Consider the following 14,889-nt stretch of genomic DNA (forward strand, 5'->3'; position numbering starts at 1 on the left):
ATTTTTGACAGGATTTTATTTATTTTTTTATTGTAGGGGCTATTGGCACTCATCTTGCATTCGAGGTGTCTATGCTGTCAGGCATGATGTCCTGGAGAGGCTGTCAGACCCATATACCCTCAGCCAAAGAGATCCCAAAATTTTTTCGCATATTGACTCTTCTGATATAGCCTTTTGTGGTGCTTTGAGGGATCATGGTTTCCCAATGGTGGTTACAAATGCATTTCCTAATAGTGGGATATTGCTAAACATGACTAACTACAAGATGAAAGAGAATAACCTTGACCAATATGCCTCTAACCCTGTTATCTGGATGGTTGCTTATGGTCATAAGGAACTTCAAAACATCTTGGGTGGAAATATTTCTGCTGTAAAAAGGGTTAGTCTTTTTAATGTTGAAGTTTGCTGTTTCAGTAGAATTGCAATGTATTGGATTAAAAATATTTCTTAGATTTTCAAAAGCAGCCAGGATGGCTTTTAATTATTTTATGAAATTATCCATGTCAATCTTTTATAACTTTAAAGTTGAATTCTCAGACGATGACTACCTTAGGACATTCATATAGCTTTTGCTGTAATTTCACAACCGTCTGAAAGTTGTGGTCTGTCTTTAATTCATGTGTTATTGTAAGTGATGATTTTAGAAACATCTGATATCTTAATACATTTTATTTCCATGTTTTATGACTTGACTGAGATGAAAAGAAACTTAATCAGACAATGCTATACTTATTCTGTTGTTACTTAAACAGCTGGATTCTTTTCACCAATGAAATTTTGTTGACTTTGTGTCTGTTAAGAGAAAAGTTACATTGATTTTATTTTGCTTCAGAAAGGGCTAGAATTACCCACTTGTGTTACTACTGTACTTATTCAAAAATATTCTGTCCACTGTTATGAATTGTATTGATGTCAGATGTTTCTATTGAAAGTGACTAAAGTAGAACAGCAACGTTTTTCTGTTCCTACCAGTCTTGTATTTTAATTTTTATAACTTTGCTCTTGATTGTAACCTGCTGAAATGATCCGAGAGATTTTCTGTTTCTTCATATGGTATTGTTCTCTTGAATAACCTCATCAGATTGACCAATTTTTCAGCCGTGCCATGAAGTCTATGAAATTCCTGTTTTCAACGAACTTTTTGCGTATGATATGTTGCACCTGGCTAAAAAGAAAAACAAGTGGTCTCCTGCTGTAAAAAGGGTGAGTATTTACATTAGACAGTTTTGAAAATGAGGTCTTTCTTGTGTTTTTAGCTAGTAATTCATTATATATCAATGCAAATAACTGTGGTAACAAATGTATCACAGTCGACCCCCTATTCACGGTTCTGGATTTGTGGCTTCACTTATTTGCTGATTTCTCTGTGGAATGTATATACAGGCGGTCCCCGGGTTACGACGGGGGTTCCGTTCTTAAGACGCGTCGTAACCCGAAAATCGTCATAAGCCAGAACGACGTTCTTGAAAACATGTCCACAGGGAAAATTTCACTACTAATTTGCAATTTTTCTTAGGGCCGTATCTCTAAAATTATCACTAATTTACTTTTTTCATGTGCAACACTGTGTATCACAAATTACTGTATATTTTCATTAAAATACAAGAGAGAGAGAGAGAGAGGAGAGAGGGAGAGGAGAGAGAGAGAGAGAGAGGAGATGAGAGAGAGAGAGAGAGAGAGAGAGAGAGAGAGAGAGAGAAATAACTCCTTAGGTTTCAATAGATTGAAATGAACGCTCTAGGCAACTTTTTCCCCCTCCCACCCCAAATACATATATTTCTCCAGAGAAGAGAGAAAGAGAGGAGCTGTGCAATTATGTTTGTCTGTCTATCAATTCTTTTGCTGAGAGAGAGAGAGATAAAAGGAAGAAATAGAAACACCAAATGTATGACAAGTATCTTGTGGAGAGAGAGAGAGAGAGAGAGAGAGAGAGAGAGAGAGAGAGAGAGAGAGAGAGAGAGAGAGATTGAGAGAGGAGAGAGAGAGAGGTCCTTACAGTATTTAAAGAGAGAAAATGGAATGATTATTGTATTTAAAATACTCAGATATGAATTTTGTACTTATAGTATTATTATTAGAAAATATTAATGATAAAACTTATTACATACATGTCCATAGAAAATGATCTCATCTCAGTAAGTAGGAGATAGAGAGAGAGAGAGAGAGAGAGAGAGAGGAGATAGAGATGAGAGAGAGAGAGAGAGAGAGAGAGAGAGAGATTACATAAAACCATTAAATTCCTTTGACCATTGTATGGCATTGTTAAGCTTGAGAGTCACTCGGGTTGAGGTGGGAAATTGATACAGAAAAAGACAAAGGGAAGAATTTTCTTTTGAAATTAGTACTCGTATTATTACTACTTCTATATTTTATTCTTATTATTATTATTATTATTATTTTTATTATTATTATTATTATTATTTGAAAATATAATAAACACGTGCATCTACCATAAAAATTCTCTCATCTCAGTAAGAAAGAGGAATTATCCTTACAAGTGAAATGGAAAGGTCCATTTTCATCTCTTTAAAATACGACCATTATGAACTTTTGTAATTAAAGTTTTATTATTATTATTATTTTATTATTATTATTATTATTATTATTATTATTATATTAAAATAACTGAAATTATCAATAAACATTTTACATACTAGCACCATAAAAATTCTTTCATCTCGGTAAAAGATAGAGAGAGAGGAGAGAGAGAGAGAGTTACCACTATGTATGACACGTTATCATCTTGTGTGGCAAAAGAGAGAGAGAGAGAGAGAGAGAGAGAGAGAGAGGAGAGAGAGAGTTAACCTTAATTAAAAGTGACATGGATAGATTAGTACGTATTGTATTTCTTTAAAATACTATCACATATGAATTTTGTAATTACAGTTATTATTATTATTATATTATTATTATTATTATTATATTATTATTATAAAATATTAAAAAACAACTAGTACAAGTACATAAAAAATCTCGAGTCTCAGTAAATGAGAGAGAGAGAGAGAGAGGAGAGAGAGAGAGAGAGAGAGAGAGAGAGAGAGAGAGAGAGAGAGAGGGGGGGGGGAAAATGAAAGTCAGGACCCACTGATGCAACACTGCAGCTCTCCCCCAGCTCCTCCCCCTCCCTGGCTGTCACAGAACTTGATATATAGCTGACATTTTTTGTTTTAGTACCTGGATCTCGAAAAGGTTACTGGAAGTTACTTCAAGAAGACTGGGATTTCCTTCATTCTTCCATATTTTTTTAATATAAGCTAAAATCTTACTAATTCACTATGTATTTTCTTTTATGAATGATATTATTGCTGTATGAATTAATATTAATATTTAAAAATAGTAAATCATTTATTTATCATACTAAATAGAAATAGAAACACAAAATGTTTGACAAGTATCTTGTGGAGGAGAGAGAGAGAGAGAGAGAGAGAGAGAGAGAGAGAGAGAGAGAGAGAGAGAGCCTTACCTTACCTTACCTTACCTTACCTTCAGACCTTACAGTTCGTTCGGGTTGCCCCAGGTCCCTCAGTGTGAGGCACCTCTAATGTCTACAGAGAGTTGCTAGTACATCTCTGGTATATTTTGCATCTTCATCTTGGATGGTCTGGGATGCAGTTTAGATATTTGTCGAGCTTATTCTTAAACACATCTACGCTCACTCCTGATATATTCCTCAGATGAGCTGGCAACGCATTGAATAGACGCTGCATTATCTATGCTGGTGCGTAGTGGATTAATGTCCTGTGTGCTTTCCTTATTTTTCCTGGTATAGTTTTGGGCACTATTAATCTACCTCTGCTTGCTCTTTCTGATATTTTTAGTTCCATGATATTTTCTGTTATTCCTTCTATCTGTTTCATGCCTGAATTATCATGTAGCATTCTCTTCTCCCTTTCTAGACTATATAATTTAAGGATTGTAAGTCTTTCCCAGTAGTCTAGGTCCGTTAACTTCTTCTATTCTAGCTGTAAAGGACCTTTGTACACTCTCTATTTTGTGCAATATCCTTTTGATAGTGTGGGTACCATATATATTGCAATATTCAAGTGGACTACGAACATAGTTTTATAAAGCATAATCATGTGTTCAGCTTTTCTTGTTTTGAAGTGCCGTAACAACATTCCCATTTTTGCTTTACATTTTGCCAACAGAATTGCTATTTGATCATTGCATAACATGTTCCTATTCATCATCACACCAAGGTCTTTAACTGCTTCCTTATTTGTGATTGTCTCATTATTAGGTCCGCCCCTATATTGCATATAGCTTTCCTTCTCTGTCTCCATAATTTATTGATTCAAATTTATCAGAGTTAAATACCATCCTATTTACCTCTGCCCAATCATATACTTTGTTAAGGTCTCTTTGTAGAGCGTTCCTATCTTCATCACAAGTAATTTCTCTACTTATTCTTGTGTCATCAGACGAAACTACTCACTACCGAAATCCTTAACATTACTGTCTATGTCTTCAATCATAATAACAACAATATTGCAGCTAGCACCGTACCTTGTGGCACACCGGATATTACCTTGGTTTCATGTCTTCAATCATAATAAAAACATATTGTCAGCTAGCACCGTACCTTGTGGCACACCGGATATTACCTTGGTTTCATCCGATTTCTCATCGTTTGCAATAACTATCTGTTTTCTGTTGTGTAAAAATTCTTTTAACCATCTTCCTACTTTATCTACGATATTGTGTTTTCTAATTTTCTTTGCTAATATATTATGGTCTACTTTGTCAAAAGCTTTTGCAAAGTCTAGATAAACCACATCTGTTTCATTTCCGCTTTTCATATTTTTTGAATATGTTCTCACGGTGGACTAACAGTTGGGTTTGTGTACTTTTTCCGGGTACGGAAACCGTGTTGTCCTAATATTCAAAACAAATATTTTTTATTAAATGTTTCATAATATTTTTCTTCATTACCCTTTCATACACTTTCATAATAGTGATGTTAGACTCACAGGCCTATAATTACTTGCCTCTAGTCTGATCCACTTTTGAAAGTAGGGGTGATATATGCTAATTTTGTGCTCATCATAAATCTTGCCTGTATCTACACTTTGTCTTAATAATATTGCAAGTGGCTTTGCGATAGAATGAACTACTTTCTTTAACAAAATAGCAGGGACTCCATCCGGCCCTGCAGCAGCTCCATTTTAATTTCAATCCATTAATTGCCTGCACAATATCAGCTTCATTAATTTCTATGTCAGCTAAATATTCACGATGGTTTTCTTCCCATTACTTCTATATCATTATTATTCATTATCTATTCTAGGGGTGGAATGATTCTCTCTTAAATCGTTCTGCCAGTAGGTGCAAATTTCCTTTTTTCCATTCGTTAATCTCCTTCAATCTCAGAGGGCCCTATTTTATTCATTCTTTTTATTCATCTTCTTCGCATGAGTATAATAGTTTGGGTTTTGGGGTTTTGCTTGATATTTAATAGGGTTTTTTCTTCCAAGTCCCCATTTTTTTCATTTTCTTTTGATTGTATAATCTTTTGTTCTGCATTTTCTATCTTACTTTTTAGTTCTATAACTTTCCATGCATTTTTTTCTTTTGCAAGACCTTTTTTCCACTTTCTGATATTCTGGAACAAGATCCTTCTGTCTCTTGGTATGCATGAATGATGTTTACTTTTCTTCTTCGGTATATATTTTTCCACTATTTTCTCCAATATTTTATATAATATCTCCGTATTTACCCTTATGTCATCACTTACGAAAATGTTTATCCCAATCTTTGTTTAATTCTCATTAATTTCTGACCATTTTATATTTTTACTGTAGAAGTTGTATTTCCATATCCTTCCCACTTTTTCATTTTCTTGCTTATCTCTATTTTCACTTGCTTTGAATGAACTGTTAATTCTATGACATTATGGTCTGAAATACTCGCATTATAAACTATTATTTCTTTAACATAATTCATCTCGTTCACAAAATACTAGGTCTAAAGTATTTTCCTTTCTTGTTGGCAGGTGAATTTATTTTTGTTGAATGTTGTATTCTTTAGTAGCATATCTAATAGCTTTTCAAATTGCCTCTTATCTTCTGCACTACTATTACTCTCTTTTTTATATATATAAGTACAACCACAATCTCCCTATTCTTTCTTTCCATTCTACGAAAGGAAAGTGAAGTCACCAGATAGGAGAATAGTCCAGTCCTTGTGATTTCTACATATATCATCCAATTTTTCAATTATTAAGTCAAACTCTTTAGTATTAGGAGGTCTATATATTACTATGTTCATCAATTTTTCAGATTCAAATTCTACCGCTATTAGTTTCACATTCTGAGTTACTATATTTCTCATATATTTTCCTTGTTTTTTGTCTTTCCCATATATTGCGGTTCCCCTTGATTCCTATTTTTTTCTATCTGATCTATAAGTTTGGAACCCTTTTATTTGATCATCATTCCCAGTCTCTTGGGAATACCAGGTTTCACTTATATTCATTATATCTATTTTCTTTCATTTCATTTTGGGGGGTTAGTTCTTCTAAGTACTCTATTTTTCTTTTTGAGTTACTCGTAACTAAACCCTGCGCATTCATCACTATGATGGTTTGCGTGTTTTCTCCTTCATTTAATACTGATAGTAATAAGGATTTTCCCATGTCTCTTTCCTGTTCTGGTATGTTGTTCTTTTTTTCATTTCCTAAATTCTGACATTAAAAATCCAACTTTTCATAATATTTGATCTTCCTTCATCATAATTATTCATTTTGTGTCTGAATCTGCAATTTTCTCGTTTCTGCAATATCCTCTTGCATAATAAATACAGTATTATCTCTTGAGTAGAATTTCGGAGCTGATGCGTTTGAAATTTTTTGCTGACACCTCGCATATCTCATTGGTGTTTGCTTTTCTCTTTTACCTGTATTCTTGATTTCTCTCTTTATTGTTCTTTCTTATTTTGGATTTTATACTTGGTTGGTTATTTATTTGATTATGATTCATGGCTACAGGGTGCATATATTTGCATTTTTTGTCGAACTTACATCCTTTTCCTTCTTTTAGGTTTTTTACATATTTTGGATGCAGATCTCTGCAATCATCCCCATATCCATCTAAGTATGCACATTTACCATATATTCTAGTTTTGACATATCTAGGATGTTTGTAGTAACATCTTTCTCCAAATCTGCAATTTCCTCTTTTCAAAAGGTTGCAGATTTTGTTTTCTTTCTTGTCTATTTTTTCCTCTTTCCCGTCATTGTGTAGATCTGGGTAGAGCCTCTTCGGGATTTGCTTTTCTTTTGTCATATCGTAATTTATTTATTTCTTCGTAGGTATGCTGCTTTATTGCCTCATATGTAGTATCAATGAGTATCTCGCATCCAATACTTTTATCTTGTTCTTTGTTTTCCTTATTTTTTCTGTCATTTCATTTTTGTTTACTTCTCTTCCGTTTTCCTCTTCTTCTTTTCTTCTTCTTCTTCCTCTCCTCTTCTTCTTCTTCATCCTCAACTATTTGTACATTCAATCTTGATTTAATAACATTGTCTATCCATGATAGACATGTTGAACAAAAAATTCTTGTATCTTTTCTCAAATCTTGTATTACCTCAGCGCCACTGTGGATGGGTCGGAATGTTGCATGCAGCACATTTTCTGATTAGGTTTTGTGGATTGACTATGCTTATACCAAACCTTACACAGTTTGCATGCTTTTGGCATTCTTTTTCCTAATGCATCAATTAGGATATTCACAAGATCACCTTATTCATTTCTTTTGTCGGAATATGTTGGTTTATGTACATTTTCTTTATGAGTCTCTTGACCACTTGGATTTTATTTGGAACTTCTTCAATTATTTTCAAGATGTTTTCATTAGATTGTTCCAGTTTGAAGGATTATATCCTTCTAATATATCTATGAATGCTTTGTATCTTTTTGGGTTAGGACTGGTTGCTGAATTTCATAGATGAGAAATGCCAAGTTCCTTCCTGCTACCTCATCGTATTGCGAATCTGCTAAACACGCCAAAAGAGGTTGTCTTACAGTAATTTAAAAGAGAGAAATGGAATGATAATTGTATTTAAAAACTCAGATATGAATTTTGTACTTAGTATTATTATTGGAAAATATTAATGATAAAAACTTATTACATACATGTCCCCAAAATAAGGATACATATACACAATGATACAAAATAGAAAAATATGCTTAACTTAAACTTAATTCTAATAATATTTCTTAACTTAAGGTAATTTAACATATATACAGGGGTAATATGGCTATATGTACCAAAATGGTATCTGTGTAAAGATATGTATCAGAAATCCAGAGCAATTAACATAATAAGTTGAACAAAACAAACTCAACAATAATAATATATAAAGGAATGTATATAACTTAATATACAAAACCCGTAACCATTACAAATAAGATGTATCCCCTAGCATAAAAAATAAGGGGATGAATCCAAGAGATCAATATCCATAATCAATTGTGAGTGCCCCTAGCAAAAAAATAAGGGACACCCACCACATCATCATAAAAAGCAGCTAAGACACAAGGTAACAGTAGTATGAACAAGGCAGGAATAGACGAACTGTTGGGTGGCAGGCAGGTAGAAAGGAGGACTGGATCTTCTACTAAAGATTAGGTAGAGTCAGGGGAAACTAGTTACCCGCTGCTACTGCTGAAAATTTCAGAGCTTCCAAGGACTTTAAGTAATGACGTTTGAACACTGTCGGCGATTTCCATCCAGTATACTTTTTCAACTCATCGAAGTTCATATTTGTTGGAAATAGTTAATTGAGGTGGCTACTGCCCTGACATCATGTGCTTTTGGAAAAGAGTCAGGATTGGCTTGTTTAATGAAGTACGGATTTGTTGTCTGATGCCTTTAATAGATAAAGTACCACCTTTTTCTCTCTTAAAGAGAGGACCCGATGAGGATGAGGAGGTCCTAGACAGAAAGGCTCGTAAGGTTGAAACTGGGCAAAGAGATACATCTTGTGGAAGGGGTAGTACCTTTCATGGTTCCCACCTCATCAAAGGATCTCATTCTTAGCTATAAAACTACGTTCCGGAGAAAGTAGCACTTCCCCTGTGGGAAGGAACTGAATATGATCCGGATCTCTGGATAAAGCCGACAGTTCTGAAATTCTAGCTCCTGAGGCCAAGCTTAATAAAAATAGAGTTTTTCTTAAGAGCATTATAAACGAGCATGTGTCATTATCAGTTCTGAACCGCCTTTTAGCTTTAGAACATCGTTTAAGAACCATGATACTGACGTAGGCCTTACAGAAGGTCTAAGTCTAGCACACGGCCTTGGGAATAGACGAGAAGTAGGAATCTGTCAAGTCTATGTTGAAACCAAATTGAAAAATCTTTTCAAGGCTGACTTGTTTGTCGTAATTGTGCTAGCTGCTAAGCCTTTTTCAAAATAAGGATCTGAAAAAGGATATAGCTGAATTGATTGTCATGATCCTAATATCTGATTCTCTCAGGAAGGTTGCTAACTTTTTGACAGCAGCATCATACTGTCTCAAAGTTGAATCTCTTTTATTCGGATTCCAAGAAGAGAATATTTTGAGGGTCAATATTCGCATCCCTTTTCGCTGCAAAACTTCATGAAATCCATAAAGTTAGGTTTTGAGAATCCCTGAGGAAGCGAACACAGTCTTCGTTTGTACTGACTGGGAGAGCCTGGGAGGGACTGGGAATCCGAAGAGGGCGAAGACCCAGTTCCAGAATTAGAGGGTAACAATTGCTCTTCGGCCAGTCTGGGGACTACTAGACACTTGACCCTGAATGTCCTGAGTTTGTTCAATACCTTCATGAGAAGATTCACTGGAGGAAAGACATAAATCTTCTCCCAGTTGTTCCAGTCTAGCCAGGGCGTCCGTGGCATAGGCCAGAGGGTCCAGGTTGGGGCCACATAACATGGGAGTTTGTGGTTCGCTTGAGATGCGAAGAGATCCACTTGTAGGCCTGGAACTCTCTGAAGAATCCATTGGAACGAACTGTTGTCCAGTGACCATTCGACTCTAGAGGTACTGATCGGGATAGAGCATCTGCTATGACGTTTCTCACTCCAGCTATATGGGTGGAGGAGAGATGCCAAACTGAACTTGTCCGCCAGGGAGAAGATGGCTACCATGACATGATTTAGATGACGTGATTTGGAGCCTCCTCTGTTTATACAATGTACTACCACTGCACTGTCCAAAACTAGCTTTATATGTGGGAGTACTTTGGCGGACGTAACCTTTTCAGAGTCAAGAACACTGCCATTTTGCTTCCAGTACGTTTATATGGAACTGGCGGAACTGAGGTGACCACGTTCCTTGAACTTTCTTGAACTGGGAATATCCTCCCCAACCGCTTAATGAAGCGTCTGTGTGGATGGTAATCCCTGGTGGAGGAAACTGAAGGGGCATTGATACCGACAAGTTCTTGACTTTCGCCCACGGCCGGAGTCGATTCCGTAGAATCAGAGGGACTGAGGATAATTTGTCCCTGGACCTGACATTTGCTCGTGAGCGCCAGATTCTGGTTAGGTCTTTCAGTTGGCTTTCATCAGGATGTTTGTCACTGATGCAAACTGGAGTGAACCAGGATCCTTTCCTGAGGTTTCTTAGTACATTACCCTAGAAATAATAGATTAAAGGATATTTCGCGCAGCGACACGAGCTGAGCCAGAAATGATCTCATCTCAGTAAGAGAGAGAGAGAGAGAGAGAGAGAGAGAGAGAGAGAGAGAGAGAGAGAGAGAGATTACATAAAACCATTAAATTCCTTGACCATTGTATGGCATTGTTAAGCTTGAGTGTCACTCGAGTTGAGGTGGGGAAATTGATACAGAAAAAGACAAAGGGAAGAATTTTCTTTTGAAATTAGTTATCGTATTATTACTACTCTATTATTATTATTATTATTATTATTTGAAAATATAATAAACGAGGCATCTACCATAAAAATTCTTCTTTATAATCAGTAAGAAAGAGGAATTATCCTTACAAGTGAAATGAAAGGTCATTTCATCTCTTTAAAATACGACCATTATGAATTTTGTAATTAAAGTTTTATTATTATTATTATTATTATTATTATTATTATTATTATTAAATAACTGAAATTATCAATAAACATTTTACATACTAGTACCATAAAAATTCTTTCATCTCGGTTAAGAGAGAGAGAGAGAGAGAGAGAGAGAGAGAGAGAGAGAGAGAGTTTATCTCTCTGTTTATAACGCTTCCAGCGAAGAGAGGGAGGGAGTTACCACTATGTATGACACATTATTATCTTGTGGCAAAAGAGAGAGAGAGAGAGAGCGAGAGAGAGAGAGAGAGAGAGAGAGAGAGAGAGGAGAGAGAGATGAGAGAGAGAGAGAGTGAACCATTAACCTTAAAAGTGACATGGATAGATTAGTACTATTGTATTCTTTAAAATACTATCACATATGAATTTTGTAATTACAGTTATATTATTATTATTATTATTATTTGAAAAGTATTAAAAACAAATAGTACAAGTACATCAAAAAATCTCGAGTCTCAGTAAAATAGAGAGAGAGAGAGAGAGAGAGAGAGAGAGAGAGAGAGAGAGAGAGAGAGGGGGGGAAAATGTCAGGACCACGTGATTGCAACACTGCAGCTCTCCCCAGCCTCCTCCCCCTCCTGGCTGTCACAGAACTTGAATATATAGCTGACAGTTTTAGTACCTGGATCTCGAAAAAGGTTACTGGTAAGGTTACTTCAAAGAAGACTGGGATTTCCTTCATTCTTCCATAATTTTTTAAATATAAGCTAAAATCTTACTAATTCACTATGGTATTTTCTTTAATGAATTGATATTATTGCTGTTATAAATTAATATTAATATTTAAAAATAGTAAATCATTTATTTATCATACTAAAAAACATACATCTTTGTAGTATAGAGAGAGAGAGAGATGACGAGAGAGAGGATGAGAGGAGAGAGAGAGAAGAGAGAGAGAAGTTATAGTGATTATTTTCATTGGAAAATACAAAGAGAGACGATGAGAGAGAGAGGAGAGAGAGAGAGAGAGAGAGAGAAGAGAGAGAAACTGTTTTAAACTATAAAGGATTCTTATCTTATCATAGTATGTGTTTTTTAAAAGCATCGTAAACTCGGAGCGTCGGAAGCGTCAGCGTCGTAACCTCGGAACAAGCGTCGTAATCCAGGGCGGATTTTTCAATGAATATTTAAGAAAAAGCGTCGTAACCTCAGAACGTCATAAGCCGGACCCGTTGTAACCCGGGGACCGCCTGTACACATTATTTACAGAAAATTTACCTATCCATGAAATTTTCATAGAGAAATATTCTCCAATTACTGTAGATTTTCATATAATTTTCATGACTAAATGCATTTTTTATAATAAAACTATTAAAGTAGTCAGTTATAAACGTTTTTAGCATTTTTATAGGGGGTCTTTGGTGTTTGAATTATTAAAATAGGACCATTATAAGCATTTTTAGAAGGGCTGCCAGGTATTCACTGATTTTAGCAATTCGTGGGGGTTTGAGGTACTTATCCCTCATGAATCTGGGGGGTCCACAGCATTCCTCTAAGATTCTAAGAATAAACTGTAGGATAAGTACTATCAAAGATGGCACTCTTACAGAGGTGAAAAGGTAGGTTTTCAGGCAAGTGAGGATAAATAGCATATTTACCCAGCAAAATCAAAATTTTTGTACATGAACTTCCCTGCCAGATATATACTTAGCTATAGTCTCCGACGTTCCGACAGAATTTCAAATCTCGCGGCACACGCGACAGGTAGGTCAGGTGGTCTACCTTACCCGCCGCTGGGTGGCGGGTGTATGAACCAATCTATCTCTCCAGCCAGATTTTTTTCTGTCGCTGAAGCGATAACAACTGTTGTCGTTTCATTCCGATATATTCTTCATTTCTCGCTTGCCTGGAGATTGATTTGGACATTTGGTGACGTATTCGCTCTATTTTGGCTTGGCATACGCTGATTGTGGACCGTTATTGACTTTGCGCTGGATTTTCCTGTAGAATGTTCGATTTTGATTCTGTTTCCAAAACTCCGGTTTTGTTTAGAGTATGTTTGACTGATGGATGTAAGGTGAGGTTACCGAAAGCTGCGGTGACCCTCACACTATCTGTGTTAAATGTAGGGGGTGGGGAATGAATGTTCGTTTAGTAACCCGTGTCAAGAGTGTGAGGTTTTGAATGAAGATGAATATAAGGCTCTTTCTTCTTATATTAGGAAACTTGAAAGGGATAGGGTACGTAAAGCTTCTTCAAGGAGTTCGAGCAGGTCGAGAATGAGTGAGAATGAAACTAACATTAATGTAGTTTTAGAACCTTCCTCCCAGGTCTCAGCTCCTGCTCCCCGCACCGAAGCCGTAGACTCGTCTTCGGAGGCGGCGGCCTCAAAAGCTTCCTTGTGTTCTAAGGAAGACAAGAATCTTCGTACTGATCAAGGTAAGAGTGTCAGTGATGATAAGTGCAGTGTACCCAGTGATGTGGAGGGTGCGTCTGACCGGCTCCTTAGTGCCTCCAGGCCTAGACCTCTTCCAGACTCCCAGTTCCAGTGGAGGAGGAAAGTCGAAAGCCGCAGGAGGGTAGGAGAGCCCCCACCGGTCAGGCGTCCCCTCGGCAGATCCTGAAGTTCGCTCCCAGGCTGCCTTGGATCGTAAGAAGAAGAATATTCTTCGTCAGTGTTTTTTGTCGTCCTCTTCTCCTTCGCCGAAGCGTGGTTGGAGCTCTAAGGAGGCGTCACGCCCGTTGAAGAGGGCTGCAGAGGCTCCCTTCAGTACATAAGCGTCCAGCCCAGAAGACTTTTCTGATGTAGCTTCCTTGCAAGCAAAGAAGCCTAGGAGATCCTGTGATCGCCCTCCTTCTCCCGCTCCTCGCGCTGAGCTTGCTTCGGAAGGAGATCCTGGGGACTCTCCTTCTCGAGTGCTAGCGGGCCTACAAGCTCAGATCACCAGCCTTGGCGGACTCCTTGGCATCGAGATCGCGTAGAAGGAAGGAATTGTCTCTCCCTATCAAGAGATCGAGGCGCTTTTCGTCGGAAGAGCGCTCTCCTTGTAATCGGCGATCTCCTTCTTTTGAGGATACTTCTACACGTCGTAGGATTTCACGAGAGGAACACCCACTCCCGCTCGGAGGTGTCGAGACGCATTCGTCGGATAGGCGCTCTCATTGGAACTAGAAGATTATTTTCCACAGATACGGATTCTGCCTCGGGGTAGACGACTCAGCCCCTTCTGTTTTATCCTTCTTCTAGAGTGTTCGTGCAAGAATGAGAAGATCGCTCAGGTCAATAGAAGACTTATTTCGTCGTCTCCGTCTCGTCTTTCTCCTCGCCTTCTCAGAGAACCTAGGGAATGCCCTTCTGAAAGTAGGCTCGCTTCTCCTTCCAACTACTGTCGTCGGGCGTCGGATAAGTGACTGGTAGGCGCTCATCGCATGGAGTTCGCTCCTCCCTTGTAAGACATCCAAAGAGTCTAGTAGGAGCCCTGCGCCTGGTAAGCGTCCTTCTTTTAGTAGCTGTTCTCCTGGAGAAAGACACCTTGATCCTCATTTGCTTCGTTTCTCCTAGTAGGCGCTCTTTGTTCTCGAGACTCCCTATTCCTGATCGGTCCCCCTCTTGCTAGAAGTCAAGAACGCCTCAAGCGCCTGCTTCTGTTAGGCGCTCGGAGCCTTACTTACGACGTTCTCCCCTTGGTAAGGACCAAGATCTCGTCGAACGCCCTTTCCGTTTAAGCGCAATCGGAGCATAGCAGGCCGCTCTCCGCTTCGTAGGCATCAAGAGCCTCTCAAGCGCCCTGCTCCTGATAGGCGCCCTATTTTTAGCAACGTTTCGCCGCTTGGTAGGCGCCAGGATTCCCTAAGCGCCCTGTGACAGATAGGCG

The 14,889-nt window shown here is 37.6% G+C and overlaps 1 protein-coding gene across 2 annotated transcripts in view; it reads left to right on the top strand.

The window, feature by feature from the left end:
* Window positions 1-14,889, top strand: part of LOC135217265 (procollagen-lysine,2-oxoglutarate 5-dioxygenase 1-like) — a 50,532-nt gene that overhangs the window by 21,309 nt on the left and 14,334 nt on the right. For both annotated transcript variants that reach the window (XM_064253005.1, XM_064253006.1), the window contains 2 exons: window positions 37-379; window positions 1,099-1,203. In XM_064253005.1, coding sequence (XP_064109075.1) covers window positions 37-379; window positions 1,099-1,203 — 448 coding nt within the window. The remainder of the gene's footprint in view (window positions 1-36; window positions 380-1,098; window positions 1,204-14,889) is intronic.

The sequence above is a fragment of the Macrobrachium nipponense genome, chromosome 7 (assembly GCF_015104395.2).
Source record: "Macrobrachium nipponense isolate FS-2020 chromosome 7, ASM1510439v2, whole genome shotgun sequence".
In the NCBI taxonomy this organism is placed as follows: Eukaryota; Metazoa; Arthropoda; class Malacostraca; order Decapoda; family Palaemonidae; genus Macrobrachium; species Macrobrachium nipponense.